Source organism: Panicum virgatum, chromosome 4N (genome assembly GCF_016808335.1).
Source record: "Panicum virgatum strain AP13 chromosome 4N, P.virgatum_v5, whole genome shotgun sequence".
NCBI lineage: Eukaryota > Viridiplantae > Streptophyta > Magnoliopsida > Poales > Poaceae > Panicum > Panicum virgatum.
The window spans coordinates 49,343,054-49,364,544 of record NC_053148.1 but is presented as its reverse complement, the minus strand read 5'-3'; the positions used below and the strand labels follow the sequence as shown (position 1 = coordinate 49,364,544).

Here is a 21,491-nt window from a genome sequence, read left to right as displayed (position 1 = left end):
AGCGGACGCGTCTGCTTGCCTTGATGTGCTCCCGTTTCCAGCTCTTCAGTTTGGATCGTTCAATTTCTTCCTTTTTGTCAGATCAGATCGGTGTTCTTGCAGCATCAGCGTGGCGCCGGAAAAAAAAAAGCTGGTTTTTATGACAGCTATTTCTGAAGAACAATTCGGCAACTCTACCTTTTCTCGTCATCGAACTCTCGGTGCATGCATGCATGTTCTCTATGGTTCCTCCTCTTCTTTTCAGTAACTTGGAATCCAAAGATCGAACTGCTCTCGGAATTTGACCTTCTATGTGATTGTTCATCTCTTTTTTAAAAAAAAATGCTGGTGAATTCAAAGTCGGTCACCCTTGGTCTCGATGTTCATGCATGGGACACTACTTCCACTTGCAGCGTCGTGGCTTTGATGCAACCGTGTTGACATTTTCCAGCAGCTGGTAGTACTAGTACTGCCACTGACCCAAAAGTCATCCCTTGACTCGTTCGCTTCAAAGAGAGCTGCAGCATTTGATAAATAGACTAGTTTATTATGTGTGACCCGCCAGTCGAATGATTTTTTCCCTTAATAATTTACCTTTGACAGATCAGACTTGCAGCTCTAGTAGGCAAGCAAGACTTGAATTTTGATGTTAACATTTGGGATAATCAGAACATCATGCGCGGAGAAATAGTGTTGGAACTTTCAACTTCTACCTGACCTTTTCGTTCTTGGAATTGTCCGGTGCGCATTTACGACCACCGCAGAAAGACTACTAGCTAGATTCATGAAATTTCAAAAAATTGGAAGCTTCGTGGTATACTGAAATTTTCAAACAAATTTAGCTAGCACCAACATGCACACAGTCACCAGCATTGCCAGAATTTTTTTTTTACTTTTAGCAGCAAGATAAACACGTAGGCAAGCCGAATGGTGTCTGAATTTGATTTTGACATGATAGCTTGACGCTGCCGAGTGCCGACCGCGAGCTGGACGAGTTCGACGGCCGGATTACAGGCCACTTGGCTCTCCCTGCGATTCAACGGTGTCCGCAGCAAGGCCATGCGTCAAGGTTCCAAGAACAGGTCGAGGTTTGGGGATGGAAGATGGAAGCTCCCGTTACGTTGATGGACAGCGGCAGCTTGACCAACTGCAGCCACCAGCTACTGGATGTATGCTCTTGCTGTCGACTGCTCGTGAGAGGGGATGCTGATGGGCCTTGTCCTAGAGGACTCTTTAATTACGTTTTTTCGATCTAGTATAGATAAAAATAGGAAAAAGTTTATGTTGGTCTTGGATTACTGAATGTAGCTTGGTGTTTCTTTCACGTATATGATCTGAGCATATCTTTTTTTTGGGATGAACTAACCTTTTTCTCATGAACAAAACTTTAATTTGACCGTATCGGGATGAGAGAACGTCACAGTGACGAACAACATACACGCCAACAAGCATCATATATAGTGCATTAGGCAAGCTCGAGTACTTTTCAAATAATCCCTAGCCCAGAGCACGTGTGAATTCAAATGCGTGGGATCCGTTGATGGCCGACGGCGACACTTCGACACTTTGTCTAGCTACTTTGCCTCTATTAATAAGGTCACCCATGGGGCAACTCACCACACGATTCATTTTTGCACGCGTATTTGGTACCAGCAACTCCTCTCTTGTTAATCCAAAATCTCCGAGGCCGATTCCATCACACGATCTTTGTTGATTCATACGCGGATTAGTCAGCGGCGAATCCTAAAATCCCACAAATTTGACCCACACCTCGTTGCAAAAACAATCTTTTGTGTGGCTTTTGAATTCTTCAAATGATTTTGGCTTTCAATTCGAGGTTCGAGAGAGTTCTCATGTAGTAATGTCCGGGGGATCCGACACGCCTCATGACTAAGTTTCATCTCAACATTAATTAAACATTTAATCCAGGTTATACGTGGTGTAGTTGTATTGCTCGTGCAAACTTATTAGTGGCCGTTCACAACGAGAAGTCAAATTCACCGGCAGCTTTGCTTCACAAAGCAAAACCGTACATGATCTGAAAGTTACTGCATGTCCTAATTCCCGGGAATTATGCATGAGGCACAGTTGTGCGATCCAACAGCCACATCTTTTTTCCTTTCTCGAGTAGTTGTATTGCCGGTGCTAGCAAGAAACTAGACTTCTTTTCCCGTGGCAGGAAAAGACGCCAGGTTTCTCAATCAATGCCTGGCTAATTAGCTCCCTTTTATGTTTTTTTTCTTTTCTGTCTTTTCTGAAAAGTAATGCCTGCTTACTTCATGCACCGAAAGGAAGCTGTCCTATGACCGGTGCCATCATTCTTTAACAGGCCCATCACTAACCGTAAAATTATGATGATAGCCTGTTGAAAGCGTCAGATTCTTTCCCATCTGTATCCAGTTATGGTTCATGTTTCAGAGATCAACAACATCAACTCTTGCTCCATTTGCTGCGCAAGCAGCAGCGGTTTGTCTTATTCTGTCAGCCAGCAAAGCTAAGAATTTAGTAGTATTGTCCTGTAATTGCCAGCTAATCCATCTGCCATTCTCACTGCATACTACAAATCATGCAGTAGATAAAGAGAGGAATAAATCATGATGAGGCAACATTTGGAAAGATTTGGATAAGTTGATCCACTACGAGCTGGAAGCTGTGACGGAACCGCCAAATTAAACTCTAATTAAGCGTAATGGCCATCATTTGAACACATCAGGCACATTCGCTTAACGGCTTAATTTGGCGATCCTTTCTCAACCCACGGCCCGATCGAAACAACACCGGTAGTCCCACACGAAGGTGGGCGCAGATGGTACAAGCACAACATAATACTTGAAATTACAAACACTATAGGGGGACGAAACGTTAGGTTTTACAACCGAGTTCAAATATACACATAATTTTACAAAAGTTGCATAATTTACAAGCTTTACATCCGAGGTACTGAAATTCAAATAGACTAGATCCTATAACTACTCTAGCCTTCAAAAGCCCCGACTAACCATGACCGGTCAGACCGGCCCGCGCAACAACAGAAAGGCTGAACACTCCGCCCTCAAGTGTGCAGCCCGACAAACCCCTAACCTAAGGGTCTCGCTCCACGACCTGCCACCCCTCTGCATCCCAGCGAATGAACTTGACGCAACAGGGGCAGAAGTCGACGTCCTGGGATCCTGAAATAATAATGGTGGCAACAAACCCTGAGTATTCTAATACTCAGCAAGGCTTACCCGACTAGTGGGTATAACTTAGCCCACATATCTAGACATGCACGGCCTTTGGCTGGTAGTTTGTTTTGCAGAAAAAGCAACTAGAGGTGTATCCTTACTTCCCATGTTTTAGCCCCATATTTTAGATAGATAGACCCTTACTAATGTTTGCCTATCTAAACACCCAAGTTGAGGCATACAAAATTAAGATTTCAGAATAGTATCCATTTTTATGTTTCTAATATTCTATCTCATTTGCTACGGTGTGACAAAGAGATCAAGGCCCTCATAACCGCGAGACACGGCGAATCGATCCGATTTAACCTTGCAAGGTGGACCTAACCAACACGGCACGTATTTGCCCCGTCGGACTATACACGCCAACCATTCCCCTCCCCGCCTCGAACTACAGAACCACCCCACCTTCATATAGTCAGCCGAGCTCAACGTGAGACCACCAAAAGTAAACATAAGCATCCCGTTTCTCCGCGACTACTCGACTCGCCCTACGGGGTGGTGATGCAGTTCTGTACTTTCGAAGCGAGGCAGTACTAGGCTTACCGGTTTCGACTACCTCCTACTCCCGGCATGCGGTTAGTACAATTCAATCCCCGATCAGCACTGCCACAACGACCGGTCCTTAATCGACACGGACGGGGCTAAGACACCCAGGAACCCTGTCCTGCTGCCATCTAACATCATCATCCCCGCCCGGTCTCACATTTCCATATCCATTCCATTCCAAGTCAAATACTGAAGTACAAAGATAATAATGTATCTCGCGAGTAACCGGCAATTACTCGGCTTCTAAAGCTTTCCTATATCTCGCGAGTGACAAGAGTCACTCGACTTCTATCGCGACTATTAAGCATAGCACTTCTATCGTCCTATACATACTAGTATAACTCAGGGAATCCTAGGGGATCATGCAACTAAGGTTCCAAATAATACCAACACCTAATGCACAAGTAATAGAACATATACATAGGCATCATAATTTAAAATAGAAGGATGTGCACCGGGGCTTGCCTTGCGTCTGCTGCTCAGTACTGGGGTGAGTTGGGCCTTGGGCCGACTCCCCGCGAACCTCCTCCTGCGGGGCTGGCCCCTGCGGCTCCTGTGGCTTCGCAACCACTGCGTATACGGCTCCCTCGGCGGCAGTGTCTACACGTATGCAATGATATGAGAATGTATGCAAATACGATATGCAACAACAATCCTTGAAATGCCCAAGTAGAAACACTACAAATTTACCCCAAATTTATCCAATTCTACACCCAACAGTTCTATTAAAACCCGGAATATCCGGATTCCGAAATCCGGAGTTTCCGGGCCTATACCCGGAGTTTCGCCCGGAGTTTTCAAAACCCGGAGTTTCCGGGCTTATACCCGGAGTCTCCGGGCTTGACAGCATTTTCGCCCCAAAAATTGAAATTTTGATTGTGACAAAACCACCCCACCAATTTTGAAACCCTCTTGAATCCTAGTTGAAGGATGCATATAGAGATGATTGACCAAAGGAAATCACCTAGAACATCCTAAAACAACCAAATCGGTGAGCCCTAGCTTATAGTACCTTGAGCTAGCTCCTCTTGCAAGAAAACTCGAAAACGATGTCACCCCAAGGTGGAATACTTGTAGAAGATGATTTCCCCACGCCGAGTGAAGCTCTCTTGGCCTTGGAGTCAAGTTGAAATGGAAGATTTCGGAATCTAGAGCTTAGGGGAGTGGGAGGAGAGGGAGAGCCCGTGAGGGAGGTGAGGGAGAGAGAGGTCACGGGAGAGAGTGGGAGTGAGTGAGAGAGATATTCTATTTAAATGGTTGTGGGTCCAGATGACCAAATTATGAAAATAGTAACTCCACGCCCGGAGTCTCCGGGCCAATGGCCGGAGTATCCGGGTGTTACAAAAGCCTGGAACACGGAAACAGATTTATCACGAGCAAGAACTCAGCTGAGCCGTGAAGCGAGTACAACTGGTCCGTCCGTTGTGCTGGCATGGCAAGATCCAGCAGGAAACGGCGTACCGCAAGCTGCCGCGCCTCACCCGGAGTAAAGAAATCTGCTCCTGCTGGGCATAAACAAACAATGTTGCTGCACAGCGCCTCACCATGATGTGCGTGTGGCTGTGGTGGCATAGAATGATAGAAAAACGACGTTGGATGCCGTAAAATACTCTTATTACTCGTGGTTAGCGTCTGATTAGCGGCAGAGAGCCTGGCTGACTGACACTGACTGACACACGAAGGTTCCAAGCCATTAAACAAAGGTCCAACCTGCAGGTGGCAAGTTTTAGAAGAGGCGCCTGGGTTCCTGCATATTTCTTCACCAGTATTCTCACCAGAGGTCAGTGACGCAGGGCCGGGCCATTAAATCTCGCTGTCGCTACTTTCTTCCCGTGCACGGAGTAAATGCAATGCAAAGTGCCTGAACCTGAACTGTGAGCAGCAGCAACGGCCTTCCTTCCCCATCTGCTGCCTCTTGATTCTTGAAGTCTTGGGCTCCCGGACAAGGCCTGAAGCTGAGCTTAACCCTGCTAGTAAACGATATACAGTTCATCGTACCAGCTAATTAAAACTTGATGTTTGTTAAAAAAAATAAAACTTGATCAATAACCCCCCCTCCCCACTCCTTTTGGTGCACTGTAGTGTGCGCTCTGTACCTATGTCATGCTAGTACAGTACCGGTACGAATGTACACATATCCTGCGTGCAAGCAGTGGAGTGTTTATTCAGAAATGTTACACCAGTTACTGATGTGCCAACTACCCAGTGGCCACTGGCCAGTGTGTACCAGCAGGCCATGTCAACTCCTAAGGTGTGGCCGTACTTCGATCTGCAAGAAGATCTGCTGGACGGAGAGTTTTCTCTCCTGCTTGGAGGAACCATGAAAGAGCCGGTGGATGTCAACTCAATGCTCACTAAGGAGATGTGTCATATACGTTTTTCTTCATCAATGTAAATTAATGTACGTCATAAATTAAATTTCTTAATTGTATTTTGACTGGATCCATCTAAGATAGCATTATTATTTTTATTTAAAGCACGTAATGTGGAAAAATAGACGGCGGATCGTCCAAATGGGCTTATGGTTCCTGTCCAGTTTTATATGACATGGAAAGTCTCTAGTCAACAGTAGCTAGTAGCGCTCCTTTTGTTTAATCATATTGCAAGTACACAACTTCCAACTATAAAAGTGGAGAAATTTGAAGTTTCAATCCTCATATCATATCGTTAGATTTCAGTATATTCATTCTCATTTCGAAGCTGTATCCAACAAGCCGGTCGGTAGTGAGAAGAACAGATAAACAAACTTTCATGTAACAAGGTCAACTTGACTAGAGGTGAAATGTTGGACTTTAATAGTCCGTTTTCTCTGCTACTTGGTGCCAATGTTCAACCTTGACCAGTGTTGGTTATATCAATCTATTCGCCATCTTCTACACGCTAGTTGCATAAAAAATGTTTTTAAAAATATTTTTGTGTACCAGACGTTGAAATAGTCTGAAAAAAGATGTGTGTGTGCACAGAACTAATAAAAAAGAAAGAAGAAAGGAGGACAAAGTAATAGGTGGGCCTGAAAAGCCATAATGAGCTCTGCGCGCTCTTTTGCGTACGGCAGCCCAGTTAGGGAAAATGGGCCTTAGTGGGCTTTCCAATTCAAACAGCCCACATACGACACCTGCAAGGCCGTGACCGCGTCCGAATCCGATCCCAATCCTCAACTCCCGACCCAACCACCCCAGCGAGAGAGAGAAGGGAAGGAGCGGCGGCGGCGGCGAGGTCTATGGCGTCGACGGCGGGGTTCCTGGCGCGGCGGGCGGCGCAGAAGGAGCGGGTGCGCCTGCTATACCGCCGGGCGCTCAAGGGCACGCTCAACTGGGCCGTCCACCGCCACCTCTTCTACCAGGATGTCAGTTCCCCATTTCCGCTCTCGAATCCCGGATCCCGATCCTCCTCCCTGCTCGCGGATGGATCTGACCTCGTGTTCCTCTCCTGCGCAGGCGTCGGATCTCAGGGACAAGTTCGAGGCCAACCGACATGTGGTGAGCCGCGTCTTGCTGATTCGTCTCTGCACCTCGATCCCCCATTTCGCTGCCGTTGGGGAGTGAATTCGCGAGTTACATTTGGTGATTATTTATGTGTGGTGCTGTCAGATATGATGTTGGATTCCGTGTGTGGGGTGGTGCAGGATAACCTGGACGTAATCGATAGGCTCATCGAGGATGCAGAGGCTCAGTACAGGAATTTCCAGCACCCCGATCCCTACATCGGTAAGCTTTCCATTGCAATCCTGGGCCTTTCTGTTACCGTGGTTGATGCCTCTGTTTCTCAGTGAATGCTTCGCATCAAATAATGTAGGATAGTACTAGAATTTTGGTGTGTATAGACGACTGAATATTGAGCTATTGACTTTATAGTGAAGTTTTTAGAATTATTACAGTGCTTACAGCGATTAGTATGGATTGCTAAATTTGCAACCTGAAGCCTGTCGTATTTTTGTGGGAGTACTGTAACTCTGTAGTAGGATTTATGATGCAGCTGGAACATTAATCCTCCAGCCTAAGTGACTTAACTTGTGAATTGCTTCTGTTCTCGACATCAAGGCCTCTATTTGTCAATGAATGTTGCGCAGTAAATTATGCTGGAAGATATTAATTCTTTTGTTTGGATAGATAATTGAAAATTTAGTACTGATGGTGTTTTCAAAGTTGTTTTGACAGGCAATTGAAAATTTTGTACTGATTGTTGTGTCAAATTTATTTGGATAGACAATTGAAAATTTTCTACTGATGGGATGATTGAGTTGACAGAATAAATTAAGCTTCAATCTATTGTGTATGAATCGCCAAATGTGTGAGTTGAAGTCTCTGTGTTGATGCTAAAGCCTAATGTAGATTTCCGTTCTTAACAATGCAGTTCCATGGGCACCTGGTGGCACTAAATTCACAAGAAACCCTCCTCCACCTCAAGGGGTAAGATCATAGCTTATGTTGTTCTTGGTTCTTTGTAATGTATTTGCTTTATATTAATTTGATTCACTAGAATGCTCACAGTTTCTCTAACTTGATTACTTAAAAAAGGTAGTCTTCATAGTTTCAGTTTAAGGTAGCCTAATCTGAATGCAAAAGATTGCTTCACAGTGCTTAGGGATATCTTCTCTATTTTCTCAATGGATAGATGAGCAGTTCTTATTGTTTATTATTGATTGATTAATTAATTCACTTTCTTAGAACAAATCTTTTATCATTATCTGTAAAATCATCTTAAACACCAGGAAATTTACTGATGGGCTCACAGAGGTAGGTTAGTTGTATGCTTAATAACCTCTAGACGCGATAAGGTGAACACTGTCAAATATTTTCTAGTACATAGTATTGTATTTCTGGCATAGAGTTTGCAAAATGACTTCATTTCTGATGATCAAGCATTGCTTCATTGTCCTGGTTGTAGACACCAAACTGTTCAACTAATGGCAATTGCTTCTTGCAGATTGAGATCGTCTACAATTATGGCAAGGAGGACTAGTAAACAAGAGTCCTGCAAGTGGGGACAGAACTCGGCACATCCAGAGTTCTAAATCACTTCTTGTTTGATCGAGTTGTTGTACGAGAAATAAGAATGAAATAGCTGGACTTAATCTGTGTTTCTCATTTTCCATGTATGCTTGTTCTAATAACCCTGTGGTCTTCATCTAGTCATTGGTCAAGTGATGTTTGCCGTGACACAATGGAGTTTTGCTTTATTTGTCAATGCAGTTAAGCGCAAACTGATGGGCCGCATGTCACCTGTACCCAATTGGCCCTCTGGCTGGCTATACCCAAGTTTTTTTTCTATTCTTCTTTGGTATTTTCCGTAGTTTATATTTCTCGGAACTTTTATCCTAATAATGGTAATTTTTACCTCAGTCTGTGAATTGAGCTAGTCGCATCAAGTATCCATATCCATCCAGTTTTGATGTGGGGCTGCATGCGCTGCTGGTGTTCTCCCAGTGTTCCATCACGCCGAGATTTTAATCCTACCGTTGATCCACAAGAAATATGTAGTCTGATGGAGGCAATCAAAAGTGAAATTTGAAACGAGAGGTGCAGTGCAGCTTTGGGGGTGAGACCGTCTCTGACTTTCGATATTGTCAGTTATCTGAATCGCTCTCGAGTCGTATCGTCGTTAACATGGAGCCGAACCCTTCTTGCAACTGGCAAATCCAACTCCAATTGTTCGTAACTTCGTATCGTCTCCAAACGGGAAGCAAGTTAAGCAACAACCTACTCCAAATTAACCAGTAGTACTACGCAACTCACCGCTGGCACCTGGCAGCAAACAGCATCCTCCTCCGCTGAAAACCCGCAACGTGCCCCGCCGTCCACCTACCTTGCCGCGCGACGCTCCTCCTCCGCACGCAACCCGGCCACAAAGGCCGGGGCGGCGCAGACGAACGCGGCGATCCCCTCGCCGACATCCCGGCCCCGCTTCTAGTCCACAGTCACTGGCGATACCGGGCCCACGTGTCATGCGCAGCCAACCCCGGGGTTAGTTTCTCGTTAAGCTAAACCGCACCGCGAGTCCGCGACGGGGGAGATGGAGGAGTAGACGCAATCCCACACGCGAATCCCGTCGAATCGAGCCCAGCAGCACGCGAGGAATAAACCATCGGGGGAGGAAGAAGGGGGAGCGCGAGGTGGGCCCCGGGATGCAGGCGCAGAGGTCCCCGGCGATGGTGGGCGGCGGCGGCGCGGCGGCGGCGGCGGCGGTTGGGATGCCGTCCCAGGCGACGGTGCCGGTGCGGAGGCGGTGCGAGGGCACGGCCATGGGGGCCATCACCCTCGACCTCCGCCCCGGCCTCTTCGTCGGCCCTTTCACCCTCGGTGAGCACCCCCGAACCCTATCCACCCGCCGCCGCTCCGTCGGGATCGGCGGTTGCTTCCTTGCTTGCTTTCCTCTCGGTTGGCACAGGAGGGGAAAAAGTCTTGTATTTTAAGCAACGCGTTAGCTGAAATATTCAGACTTTGGGCCAATTCTGACGTGAGAGCTCGCAATCGGTGCAGGGATGCCGATCTCCGACGCATTTGCGCAGATAGAGCACCAGCCCAATATCTACGATGTTGTCCACGTTAAGTACTTTGACGAGGTTCGTGAGTTGCGCTGCACAAGTTGTTGGATGCTAGGGCTACCAAAATTTTCTTTGCTGATCAGTGTTGTTGGTTCAGGAACCTCTCAAGTTGGACTTTGTCATTAGCTTTCCGGACCATGGATTCCACCTACGTTTTGATCCTTGGTCGCAGGTATGTTCAGGTTAATTTGTTACACTTTTAGGTGTATTTGATGAAACTACAGGTGCTGATGCATGATGAAATGAGTTGTTCATGAAGATTTATAAATACTATAGGGGACCACTTTTGCAAAAACAAATTGGAGTATGTATATTAGCCCACTCCAAATTGCTTGGGACTTAAAGGCTTTGTTGTTGTTTTGCTCTATAGAACTAGAAAAGTGTAATGTGGATCATTGTGGTAATTCTATGTTTTTATACAAGGAAAAAAAAAGAACCTTTGAGAATGAGTGCTGTATGGAGATGGCACCTGCTTCATTTAATTATCCTTCAGGCTTCAGCAGTTACTAAAGTCCTGCGATTCTTATTTTCCTTGCAGAGGCTCCGTCTGATAGAGATTTATGATGTCAAAAGATTGCAATTGCGATATGCGACATCTTTAATTGGGTGAGGATCTCGTGATCACTGTTTTTCGTGGTTTAGTCTGTTTGAAAGTACTTTTGAATCAATCCTGAGCGATAATTTACTACACTGTTACTCATTTACATCAACCATTCAGCACAACTACAAAGGGTTGTGTGGTGTTACTGATCATTCTCTTCTTTTTCTCTTCAGTGGTCCATCAACATTAGCCACTTTTGCTGCTGTTTATGCACTCTTTGGACCAACCTTCCCCGGTATATATGACAAAGAGAGGGGAATTTATACTCTATTCTACCCAGTACGTCATGATAAATTGCTCTGGCTTTTTTTTCTCTTTTCATCTTTTTCTCTTTCTCTCCGTCTGTTGGTGAGTTTGCCTTACTCATAAGCTTTTGTAGGGTTTATCCTTTGCATTCCCTATCCCCAGCCAATACACAAATCTGTTCGCAAATGGGGAAGGTATTCTACTCAACAGCCTCATTCAATTGTTAATGTTCTATTAGTGCCCATATTTTCTTAACATCTTACCTCACCTCCCTAATTCTATTGCAGTGGCAGATTTGCCCCTCGAGTTCCCAGATGGAACAACCCCTGTCACATGCCGCGTTTCTATATTTGATAGCTCAACCGATAGCAAGGTTGGCGTTGGTTCATTGATGGACAAAGCAGCTGTACCTGCATTGCCTGCAGGCAGCCTGTATATGGAGGAAGTGCACGCAAAGGTATGCTGTGTGCTTGATTTTTGGACAGTCTTTTCAGCTTTTGATTTTGTTGAAGTTGGAAGATATATTTGATGTTCCATAATCCAGCACTTCAGATGTTTCATAATCTTGTAATTCAGACTAATCCTGTTTGACCTCAACTGGCAAGCCTTGTCCCCACCCACTCATCCACTGGGGCACCTTCTTCTCTGAGGAAATTTATGGACATAATGAATAAAATAAATGAAGGGAAAACTTGTCATGAGATTGCCTTTCAATCATGCTATTGTTTTGGATTCCTTTTTTTTGTTAAATCAAATACATCTTTTGCTTTCTTGCTTGAGGCACAATCATACAATCTCTGTAAGTGGGTTTTTTTTGTACGCTCTTTCATCTTACGAAGCCTTACCACTGGATAAAATATTTCATCTATGTGTAAAATTTGTATTATTTTCAGCTTGGCGAAGAGCTTTGGTTCACAATAGGGGGCCAACATATTCCTTTTGGTGCATCACCACAGGTCTAACATCACATTTCTATTTGCTGAAGTAAAATATAACTTTTAACAGTGGCCCTGATTTATTCATGTACATGGTTTTCTTTTGCAGGATGTCTGGACTGACTTGGGTCGTCCATGTGGTATCCATCAAAAGCAGGTCAGTTTTAATTGAGGCATCAGAATAGAGGTTCCATGTAATATGTTATTATTTCAGTTGCTAATATCACTTAACATATGACATAAGCTAAGTTGAATTGGTTTGCACTATTTAGCTGTTTTAGCCTATACAGAGCTACTGAGGGTGCCCTGCAGTATTTCTGTGGTTTATGATTAAAGTTTCGTTTTGTAAAGATTAATATAAAGGAATGCCATTCCCCCTAGAATCGTTGGTGCATTTTTCATCTGGAATGCTACTAAATTTGCTCTCCCTCTTCAGGTTGACCAAATGGTAATACACTCTGCATCAGACCCCCGCCCAAGGACAACACTCTGCGGTGATTACTTCTACAACTATTTCTCCCGCGGAATTGATATCTTATTTGATGGACAGGTATGGAGAATTTCCTTGCTTTACGATTGGGTACACACTTAAAAAAGGGTCTTTTTTGTGACAAGAGAGCATGCTAATAGATTTTTGCGTCCTTGCAGACACATAGGATAAAGAAGTTTGTTTTGCATACAAACTTCCCTGGCCATTCAGATTTCAATTCCTATAAGAAATGCAACTTTGTTATCTATGATGCTGAAGGTCCGATGTACAACAACTACTAATAGAATTAGTTTGCTTTTGAGAAACCAATACTATCTAATAACATTTAATTTTTTCCCCAGTTGAAGGGACATATCAGCCTGGTAATGTCTCCAAGAATTGCATCACACCTCGTACAAAATGGGAACAAGTCAAGGTATGGTGTTTAAGATGACTTAATTTGCACAGTCAAGGCACCACTAGAAGTCTTTAATGTCAGGTTTTGATTGCTAATGATGCCTGCCAGGTGATTTGTTTTTGAAGTTACCATTAACTATCATTTCCTTGACACGTTTAGCACTCTGTTTCGCAACTTGTTACTAGCTAGATTACTTTTCGAGATATCTCATCATTCCAAAATGCTGTATGCCAAACGTTTTGAGATATTCTTGGAGTGATAACGCTATCTTCTCGTATGCTCGTTTGTATGTTGTATCTTTTCACCTCTTTAACAACCCCTTGTATTGGTTGTTTTGTATTAGGAGATCCTCGGTGATTGTGGTCGAGCTGCGATCCAGACTCAAGGCTTGATGAATAATCCGTTTGGATCAACTTTTGTATATGGATATCAGAATATTGCTTTTGAGGTGGCTACTAATCAATTTAATTCAAAATCTGTTATCCTCCCTTGTGCATATAACTACACTGCTAGCTATTGTATATATTCAGATGTGACATTGTGTTTTGGTCTTTGACTAACAGGTAATGAAAAATGGATATATTGCAACGGTCACTCTCTTCCAATCATGAGGTCTGTATTGTATCAATTGCCCATAATATGATATGTATATGGCCCTCAGGGAATACAAACTTAAATTAAATAGGACAATTGTCCATTTGAACAGTGTGCTACTCGTGGTGCTGCTCCGAATTCTGGCTGCATAGGTTAGAAAGGCTGGCCGGCCTACACTTCACCAAAATGGAACCTTCAGAAATAAGGTTTGTATGTACTCATCAGTTGTTCATTTGCAGCAGCATTTTCACATCACCATGAAGCTAACTCTACGGAACGTCAATGCAGCCGCGCAGTCAATGTGGACCAGCATCGTGACATGTAATTTATTCCTCCTGTAGAAGATGCCACTCATTGTACAGGAACTAACTCTACTCTGCAACCTCACCTTGTGTACATAAATGATCTTTATTTATTGGAAAAAAGGAAATGTACATACACACTGCAATGTTGTCAGGTGTTGGAACGTTGTGATTCGTCTCGTTTGAATACTGAATATGATTTGCAAGAAAATCCTTGGTCTCTGATGTTTGGTTTCAGCCTCTGCACCGTTGCCTGCGGTGTGCACTTCCACCAAGAGTTGAGTACGTGTTCAGAGATGAGGTTTTGCACACTCTAACGAGACCTGTAATTGTAAACACGCATAAAAATTGATCCGCATGCAATGTGATCTATGCCTGCATAGAAATCTTATGTTAGAGGTCTATAATTGTAGTCCCTGTTCCTCAGATGAATGCAAGCAAGCTTAGGCATTCCACCTGTTTCTGGAAATCGCGGTAGGCGAAAATGAAAATGGGGACGATTCGGTTAGGAGCCGCGGCGTAAACCCAAACGGAGTTGGCAGCAAAGGTCCCGCTTCTCTCCTCTCCGCTCCGCCGCCTCCGCTCCAGCGCAGCGCAGCCATTTCGTTCCAGTTCGCGCCGATCCGCCCATTCCGCCGCGGCTCCCCTTAACGCCGCGCGCCCGCGGCCATGGAGCGCGCCGGCGGTGAGGCGGGCGCCCCAACGCCGCCGGCGCAGGCGGCAGCGGGAGCAGGAGGGCCGGCGAAGGGGAGGTCGTGCAAGGGCTGCCTCTTCTACTCGTCGGTGCTCCGGTCGGGAGCGCGCGGGCCCGTCTGCGTCGGCATCACCCGCGCCCTTCCCCAAGGTTATTCGCGCGCGCCTCTCCAGCCGCCCTCTACTCTTCTCTTCGTCTCTGGGCTAGGGTTTCTACTGATCCACCCTGCCGCAGTATACAATGCTCTGAAGCTTTTTCTGGGCTCCGTACGCTGCGCTCCTGCGAGTGGCCTGTTGGGTATCACTTCGCGGCTACGAACCGCTCTCCTTCCCTTTCACAGGGGAAATGGGAAGGACAGATACGTTCAAGTTTTATGGTCTCAAATTGTGCTAGGAAAGGTCTGATATCAGGACTTGTCGTCCATGCGATATTAGAATCCTGACATATCCAATTCATCAACGCAGGTTTAAGTGTAAACTATGAAAGTTCTCCATATCAGGGCAAGGAGTTTTCATGGAAAATTTGAACTGTTAGATGGCTTACCATATATGGGCGGCCCACTTGAAAGTTCTCCTCCAAGGATTACATTGGTGCCATTTACTGTAGGATCTTGGACTGTCCAACCTAAGCAGTAAGCACTAACTAGGTTATGCCTATTAGGGGCATGTCTTCCACAGAGTTGAAAGAAATACGATTGACAAGCTTGGGGATCATCTGTAAACTCCCTGTACAATGGTTGGCATTAATCACCTAGCGGACAGAAGTGTAGGCTATAGAGAATCTAAACTTGATCTGTTCTATCATACTGTGCAAAGGCTCTTATCCTGTGACTTGCTGTGAACTAATTCTTATCTGTCTCTGGTATGTACAAATTATTTATCATGTAACCAAATAATCAGAGCAGAATAAGTCTTCAACTCTGTTTCATGATCTATTTATTTTGTTATCTGATTCTGTAGTTTTTAACAGTTTTATTGACTCTGTTTCATGATTGATGTTCTTAACTGCACATTAGTTTCTGAGCGTATGATTGGTAAACCGGAACGTACCCAAGGAGATCGCAACATTTCAGATTTCAAATATACATGTGTTGGCTATTCAATATACCTAGATGACAAGGAAACTTCTGTCGGGGTACATGAAAAGAAGGCAGATGTACAGCTACGTGAGCTACCTGTTTGTGTTGGATTTGAGGTAATATATTCTAACCAGAGTAATCAGAATCTTATTAGAGATATGATACTGGTTATGTAGAATTTTCAAGGTTTTAAAAAACGCTAGACGCTAGGTGAACGCTAGCCTATGGTTTAGAGTTTTTTGTGATTAAACGTAGATTAAACGTCTTTTGTGATTAAACGACACTGTGATTAAACGCAACGCTAGGCCAAAGTTTAGAGTTTAATCAAGATTAAATGTAGTTTTAAAACGTTTTTTAAAACAGGGAGAATTTTCGAATGGTTGGGTGGCTATTCATGCCAATTTGTTTATCTTCATAGCATATATTTTTATTACAATAATTTTGCATGCTTTCCCCCCCTCAACTGCAGTTAGAAATAATTGCTCGTTATTCTGTTTTGAAATCTGTTCTTGATTTTTCTCCAAACCTCTTCTGCATTAACTGTTCAAACTGCTCAGGTAGTTATTGCATCTTATGATCTTTTATAATTTTTTTTGCTAAGAGTGAATATATTTCCTCCTTTCCAGGTATTGGTAGGGAGAGGAGACCCAGTTAATAAATCCCCATCTTACAACAAGAAAGAAGGTAAAAAAAAACATTTTCTTCCTTCCAAGATTTGTACGTGTGCTAGATAATTGCAAAGTGATGACTATATGCTAGAGAAGTTGGAATGGTCACTGAGAAGTTTTGCACTTGCCTGCTTGTGTACACGCTCAAGATCCATTTTGAACAAAGTATATTGCTACCATGGATTTAATACTTTCCATATAACAGACTCCTTGCTTGTTCAAATACGTTGATTTGTTATTGATCAATCTACTGTCTCATCATGTACCTGAAATAGAGAATTGTCACTCAAATTGTAGTCGGAAAGGAGAATTAAGCTCTTAATAGAGAAATGAGTGATTCTGTAGATTGCACAGTAGCCCCAATAGCATCCTGATTATTGTTGACTGATGCATATATGGTAGATATGAGACCTTAAGGACTCAATTGAAAAAAAAAATCTAAACTGCCTCCTTGACCATCCATATTCTTTTACTGAACCTGTGAAGAGAAATTATCAGATATTTTTTTATAACAATCAATCTAGTACTTAAAAATGTTTCCTGATACAAAAAACATAAATTGTAGCTTGATTAATTCGTGATATATTATTTTCTTTCTTATGGAACTGTGAATTTTTCCACTGTACCTGTTACTGATTTTTGTGGGAAGGATTACAGGATATTAATCCTCACTCTACATGTTTTAATGGTGGAACTCTGAAAATGATCTGATTACTTGGGAACTTGTGTTCCAGTGTTGCTGCTCTACCATTTTTAATGTTGAAAACATGCTTTTTTTTTTCTTTGATTTTGTTATTAGTATGTGCCTGTAGAATTCACAAGTACCTGTTTTAGAACTTCTAGTCTTCTACTCATCTGTACTTCACTGCAGCTCCTCAACCGCATCGATACAAGCCAGGGCATGCAGGAGACGACTTCTTCACTAAGTGAGTTGGTCTTTGGTTCCTGCTAATTTACAAGTTCTCTAATTTCGCATCAGAATTCAACATGACACACTTTGTCTATTGAACTTGCAGGTTTCAGAGGAATGCTGGGCTTGTTGCCAATGGTGTGGCAAAGAACCTGAATAAAGTTGGGACCTACATCAAAGACACAATGGGTGATATGATGTACCCAGACCGGAAGCGTCCCAAATAGAACATAGGCCTGTTCTCTATAGATCTTGCAGGGGATTTAGACACTAGAACCAGGGGGAGCATGAGATCAATCACTCCTCCAGACACCTGGAATACAAGTAGCCTTCTGTAGTTTTGTTGGTTTCAGAAGCTCTAGAAAAATGGTGACGAGATTTGACTCATTTTAGTGTTATAAAAAAACAACCACTTGGACACTGATTGTAGGGGCATAATATTGTGTTCTCCACTTGGCTCCACTGCTCGCCCAATTGATTGTTGTTTCGCTGGGTGGCTGGGTTCCTCCAGTAGTGTACAGGATGTCATGTAATAAGACAAACAAAACCCGTTTTGTGTCTTCTGATAATAACATGAGAGCGGCATCTCAAGCCTCAATGCTGTATCTTCACTTACCAATGCAGTGTGCATGTACACACAGGATGCTCGAGGGTCCTTTCTGCCTTCAAAGAATAGAAGCAGCAGTACATAATTTTCCCATGTGCGGAACTGTTCATTCTTCTGGAACTCGTGGGTTCTGAAGATACCGAACTGGGGCAATTTATGAGAAAACAATTTTCAAAATACCCCTGATTTGGATCACGACTATTTACCATGATCCAATATATTTTGCAAATTCATCTTTCGAGTTTTGCAAATAAGCCTAGCACCCTCCAAACCAAAGTACGAGTCCGTCGCCTACCCCGCTTTCTTCGACCTCGAGCTGGTGCTGCTGCTGTCGATGGCCCAGTTACCGGTATGGGCCTGAGTTACTGCCCAGTGCGGCCCAACAAAGGTATTCCCCCGTCTGGCCCTCGTGCCCTAGCACGGCGATTTGCCATCTGAATCATACCCTACACTGGTGCGGGCGTGCGGCGGCTCCTCTTGCGCAGCCGGGTATTCCCGGCGATGTCTGAGCGTCGGCGGCGTGGCCACTGCATCTCGGCGGCAGATGGAGAGGGTGTCAAACGGTGCACGGAGGTGGCGAGCGGCAACCTGTTTGATGTAAGTTGATCCGAGCAATCATCGTGTAAATTCTTGAATATACTGGCCCGAGCCTCAATACGCTATAGCATCTGCCATATTTCTTCTGTGTTTCCCTATTTATTTCTCTCTCAGAAGCATTTTACGGATCTGAATCACTTTGAGCTTTCAGATCTCATGCATTTCTTTCCTCACCAAGTTCCCTATTAAGGCGAAGGCCGTGTCCGGGAGGGATTCCAAACAATTTCCAGACAAAAAGAGAGACAGTCTTCGAATTCACCTATCGATTCCCACATTAACAGAGGCCGTGTCCGAATTCATCTCGGTACACCATCGACCATGCATATATAAATCAGCATAGCCGACGCCGTGCATTGCATATACAGATTACTACCACACTCAAATTAAGCGATTGTTATTAATTGTTGTTTGTTCTTGGTGCCATGGACTTGAAGGTATACCAGAGGAAGGGGAATTTGAAGGTATACCAGAGGAAGGGGAAGAAGAAGAAGAGGGTGCTGCCGCAGCAGCAGACTTTCGAGCTGCCGGACGAGATTGTCTGGGAGATCATGATCCGGCTGCCAGTGGAATCCCTGGCGAGATTCAAAACCGTCAGCAAGGCCTGGCTTGCCATCATTTCGGATCCTTCTTTTGTTCGCGCGCATCTCCAGTGCTCCAAGCAGAAACAGCACCGCAACCCATCACATTTCCTCATCAACCCCAAGTTTCTTTTGGAAATAAGTAATGCCGATGCTTTTTCCACCAACATCCAGTTCTACCAGTGGTGTTTACAAGAAAACATGATGAGGAGTACTGCAACACTACTGTACGGGAGACACTTCCCTACCAGCGAGTTTGGGAGAGTGTCCGATATGGCACATTGTGATGGCTTGATGCTGCTCCCCACCGACACCAAGGTCTACGTCTTCAACCCAGCCACAAAGGACACCATTGCACTGCCAGAGAGCCAGCGCAACATGATGTGGCATCACAGATGTCTCCCCGTCGGCTTGGGCCTTGATACTTCCACCGGCAAATACAAGGTCGCACGCTCTTTCTACCGCTCCCGTTGTTCTGATCCCGTGGAGATCGTTGCGATGGGGATGGAGGTCTTCACCATCAATGGCAAACACGGCTCTTGGAGGGAAACTTTGGTTGATCCACCCTACCCAATCTTGAGTTCACAGGCTGCCACACACTACAAGGGATGTTTATTCTATTCTATTGATAAGAACAATCTGCAGCGGCCCCCGCACGGGTTAGTGCGTTTCAGCCTTGCAGACGAAACATTTGGTGTCACTCCATTGATCACAAACATATACCCTGAAGTTGACCATGACGATTTTTTTATTAGTGAGTTTGATGGGGAGCTATGCTGTACTTACCTCTGCAGCCATCTGCAACGGGTATTGGTCTTCACAACAAGAGGTGTAGACCATCCAAAATGGAGTTTACGTTATTTGATAAATGTCCAATCGCATTTCTATCCACTGGTCCCACTTGGCAGCGGTAGGATCCTTTTGCGCGGAGGTAACTGTCTCCTCGGTTACAATTTGGAAGCTTCCGAAATAGAAGTAGGTGAAAGATTCGATATGGATGAAATAAGGTACCTTGCTCCTTCTCAAGACACCTTGGGGCGTGCATGGGAAAATGTATTGTGGTTTGACTTGATTTCTTACACGGAAAGCCTTGTTCCAGTTACACCTAAGGTGAGTTCACAGACCTTGTAGTGTTTGTCTACTTAGTCACTCAAATTTTAGTTGGAAAGGAGAATTAAGCTCTTAGTGGAGAAATCAATGATTATGCAGATTGCACAGGTAGCCCCAATAGCATCCTGGTTATTCTTGATTGATGCATTTATGGTAGATATGAGACTTTAAGAAATCAATTGAAGAAGAAAAAAAATCTAAACTACCTCCTTGACCATCTCTATTCTTTTATTGAACCTGTGAAGAGAAATTACCAGACATTTTTCGTAACAATCAATCTAGTACATAAAAAATGTTTCTCGATGCAAAAGATAGAAATTGCGGCTTGATTAATTCGTGATATACTATTTTCTTTTTTACAGAACTAGTTTTGCCACTGTACCTGTTACTGATTTTGGTGGGAAGCTCATGTTCTTTAGAAAGTAGGATTAGAGGATTTTAATCCTCAATGTACATTTTTTTTGTGTTGAAATTCTGAACAATCTGATTATTTGGTAACTTATCTCTATATCTTTCTAGTGCTGCTGCTCTACTTTTTTGAATGTTCAAAACATGCTTCTTTCTTTGAATTTTTTATTACTAGGTGCCTGTAGACTTCACAAGTTCCTGTTTTGGAAATTTTACTTATCTGTACTTCACTGCAGCTCCTCAACCACATCGATACAAGTGAGGCATGCAGCAGACAGACTTCTTAACTAAGTGAGTTGGTCTTTTGGTTCCTGCTAACTTACAAGTTCTCTAATTTCGCATCAGAATTCAACATGACGCACTTTGTCTATTGAACTTGCAGGTTTCAGAGGAATGCCGGGTTTGTTGCCAATGGTGTGGCAAAGAACCTGAATAAAGTTGGGACCTAGATCAAAGACACAATTGGTGATATGATGTACCCGGACCGGAAGCGTCCCAAATAGAACATATGCCTGTTCTCTATAGATCTTGCAGGGGATTTAGACACTAGAACCAGCGGGAGCATGAGATCAATCACTCCTCCAGACACCCGGAATAGAAGTAGCATTCTGTAGTTTTGTTGGTTTCAGAAGCTCTAGAAAAATGGTGACGAGATTTGACTCATTTCAGTGTTACAAAAAACAACCACTTGGACACTGATTGTAGGGGCATAATATTGTGTTCTCCACTTGGCCCCACTGCTCGCCCAATTGATTGTTGTTTCGCTGGGTGCATGGGTTCCTCCAGTAGTGTACAGGATGTCAAGTAATAAGACAAACAAAACCCGTTTTGTGTCTTCTGATAATAACATGAGAGCGGCATCGGAAGCCTCAATGCTGTTTCTTAACGTACCGATGCAGTGTGTATGTACACACAGGATGCTCGAGGTCCTTTTTTTCCTTCAAAGAATAGAAGCAGCAGTACATAATTTTCCCGTGTGCAGA

At 44.0% G+C, this 21,491-nt stretch overlaps 4 protein-coding genes and 1 long non-coding RNA gene across 12 annotated transcripts; 4 read left to right on the top strand and 1 right to left on the bottom strand.

The window, feature by feature from the left end:
- The first annotated feature begins 6,875 nt into the window (after positions 1-6,875).
- Positions 6,876-9,090, top strand: LOC120668804 (NADH dehydrogenase [ubiquinone] 1 beta subcomplex subunit 9-like). The gene is made up of 5 exons (XM_039948601.1): positions 6,876-7,095; positions 7,187-7,228; positions 7,375-7,456; positions 8,103-8,158; positions 8,676-9,090. The coding sequence occupies exons 1-5, from the start codon at positions 6,970-6,972 to the stop codon at positions 8,709-8,711; spliced, it is 342 nt and encodes a 113-aa protein (XP_039804535.1). The 5' UTR covers positions 6,876-6,969; the 3' UTR covers positions 8,712-9,090.
- A 533-nt stretch (positions 9,091-9,623) lies between these two features.
- On the top strand, positions 9,624-14,069 carry LOC120668801 (UPF0183 protein At3g51130-like). Of its 2 annotated transcripts, none has more exons than XM_039948599.1 (16): positions 9,624-10,048; positions 10,229-10,311; positions 10,391-10,465; positions 10,832-10,899; positions 11,068-11,173; positions 11,274-11,334; positions 11,428-11,597; positions 12,034-12,096; positions 12,185-12,232; positions 12,512-12,625; positions 12,724-12,823; positions 12,907-12,980; positions 13,306-13,410; positions 13,526-13,574; positions 13,648-13,762; positions 13,845-14,026. In XM_039948599.1, the coding sequence occupies exons 1-14, from the start codon at positions 9,874-9,876 to the stop codon at positions 13,571-13,573; spliced, it is 1,290 nt and encodes a 429-aa protein (XP_039804533.1). In that variant the 5' UTR covers positions 9,624-9,873; the 3' UTR covers position 13,574; positions 13,648-13,762; positions 13,845-14,026. The 2 variants fall into 2 exon arrangements, with proteins under 2 accessions (XP_039804533.1, XP_039804532.1); XM_039948598.1 differs by having other exon boundaries at positions 9,633-10,048; positions 13,669-13,762; positions 13,845-14,069.
- Positions 13,831-14,460, bottom strand: LOC120668803. The gene is made up of 2 exons (XR_005672573.1): positions 14,315-14,460; positions 13,831-14,233 (listed from the first exon to the last, which is right to left on the bottom strand). It is a non-coding gene; the product is annotated as an uncharacterized LOC120668803 (long non-coding RNA).
- On the top strand, positions 14,378-17,810 carry LOC120668802. Its single transcript, XM_039948600.1, has 5 exons — positions 14,378-14,702; positions 15,568-15,746; positions 16,257-16,314; positions 17,170-17,224; positions 17,315-17,810. Exons 1-5 carry the CDS (start codon positions 14,528-14,530, stop codon positions 17,433-17,435), a joined length of 588 nt encoding a protein of 195 aa, XP_039804534.1. The 5' UTR covers positions 14,378-14,527; the 3' UTR covers positions 17,436-17,810.
- A 389-nt stretch (positions 17,811-18,199) lies between these two features.
- LOC120668800 (putative F-box protein At2g02030) lies at positions 18,200-21,394 on the top strand. 7 transcript variants are annotated; one of them, XM_039948595.1, is made up of 6 exons: positions 18,200-18,412; positions 18,564-18,716; positions 18,847-19,649; positions 19,746-20,100; positions 20,745-20,799; positions 20,891-21,394. In XM_039948595.1, exons 1-5 carry the CDS (start codon positions 18,317-18,319, stop codon positions 20,793-20,795), a joined length of 1,458 nt encoding a protein of 485 aa, XP_039804529.1. In that variant the 5' UTR covers positions 18,200-18,316; the 3' UTR covers positions 20,796-20,799; positions 20,891-21,394. The 7 variants fall into 7 exon arrangements, with proteins under 7 accessions (XP_039804529.1, XP_039804527.1, XP_039804525.1 ...); XM_039948593.1 differs by having other exon boundaries at positions 18,201-18,412; positions 18,603-18,716; positions 18,847-20,100; XM_039948591.1 differs by having other exon boundaries at positions 18,201-18,412; positions 18,591-18,716; positions 18,847-20,100.
- Positions 21,395-21,491: the final 97 nt, after the last annotated feature.

Coding starts and splice junctions, on each gene's coding strand:
- LOC120668800 (XM_039948590.1), top strand. CDS start 18,317: ATGTCTGAGCGTCGGCGGCGTGGCCACTGCATCTCGGCGGCAGATGGA. Junction 18,413..18,563: donor CGAGCGGCAACCTGTTTGAT/GTAAGTTGATCC, acceptor TTGAGCTTTCAG/ATCTCATGCATTTCTTTCCT. Junction 20,101..20,744: donor TTGTTCCAGTTACACCTAAG/GTGAGTTCACAG, acceptor ACTTCACTGCAG/CTCCTCAACCACATCGATAC.
- LOC120668802 (XM_039948600.1), top strand. CDS start 14,528: ATGGAGCGCGCCGGCGGTGAGGCGGGCGCCCCAACGCCGCCGGCGCAG. Junction 14,703..15,567: donor CACCCGCGCCCTTCCCCAAG/GTTATTCGCGCG, acceptor ACTGCACATTAG/TTTCTGAGCGTATGATTGGT. Junction 16,315..17,169: donor ATCTTACAACAAGAAAGAAG/GTAAAAAAAAAC, acceptor ACTTCACTGCAG/CTCCTCAACCGCATCGATAC.
- LOC120668801 (XM_039948598.1), top strand. CDS start 9,874: ATGCAGGCGCAGAGGTCCCCGGCGATGGTGGGCGGCGGCGGCGCGGCG. Junction 11,598..12,033: donor TGGAGGAAGTGCACGCAAAG/GTATGCTGTGTG, acceptor TATTATTTTCAG/CTTGGCGAAGAGCTTTGGTT. Junction 12,981..13,305: donor CAAAATGGGAACAAGTCAAG/GTATGGTGTTTA, acceptor GTTTTGTATTAG/GAGATCCTCGGTGATTGTGG.
- LOC120668804 (XM_039948601.1), top strand. CDS start 6,970: ATGGCGTCGACGGCGGGGTTCCTGGCGCGGCGGGCGGCGCAGAAGGAG. Junction 7,096..7,186: donor GCCACCTCTTCTACCAGGAT/GTCAGTTCCCCA, acceptor TCTCCTGCGCAG/GCGTCGGATCTCAGGGACAA. Junction 8,159..8,675: donor ACCCTCCTCCACCTCAAGGG/GTAAGATCATAG, acceptor TGCTTCTTGCAG/ATTGAGATCGTCTACAATTA.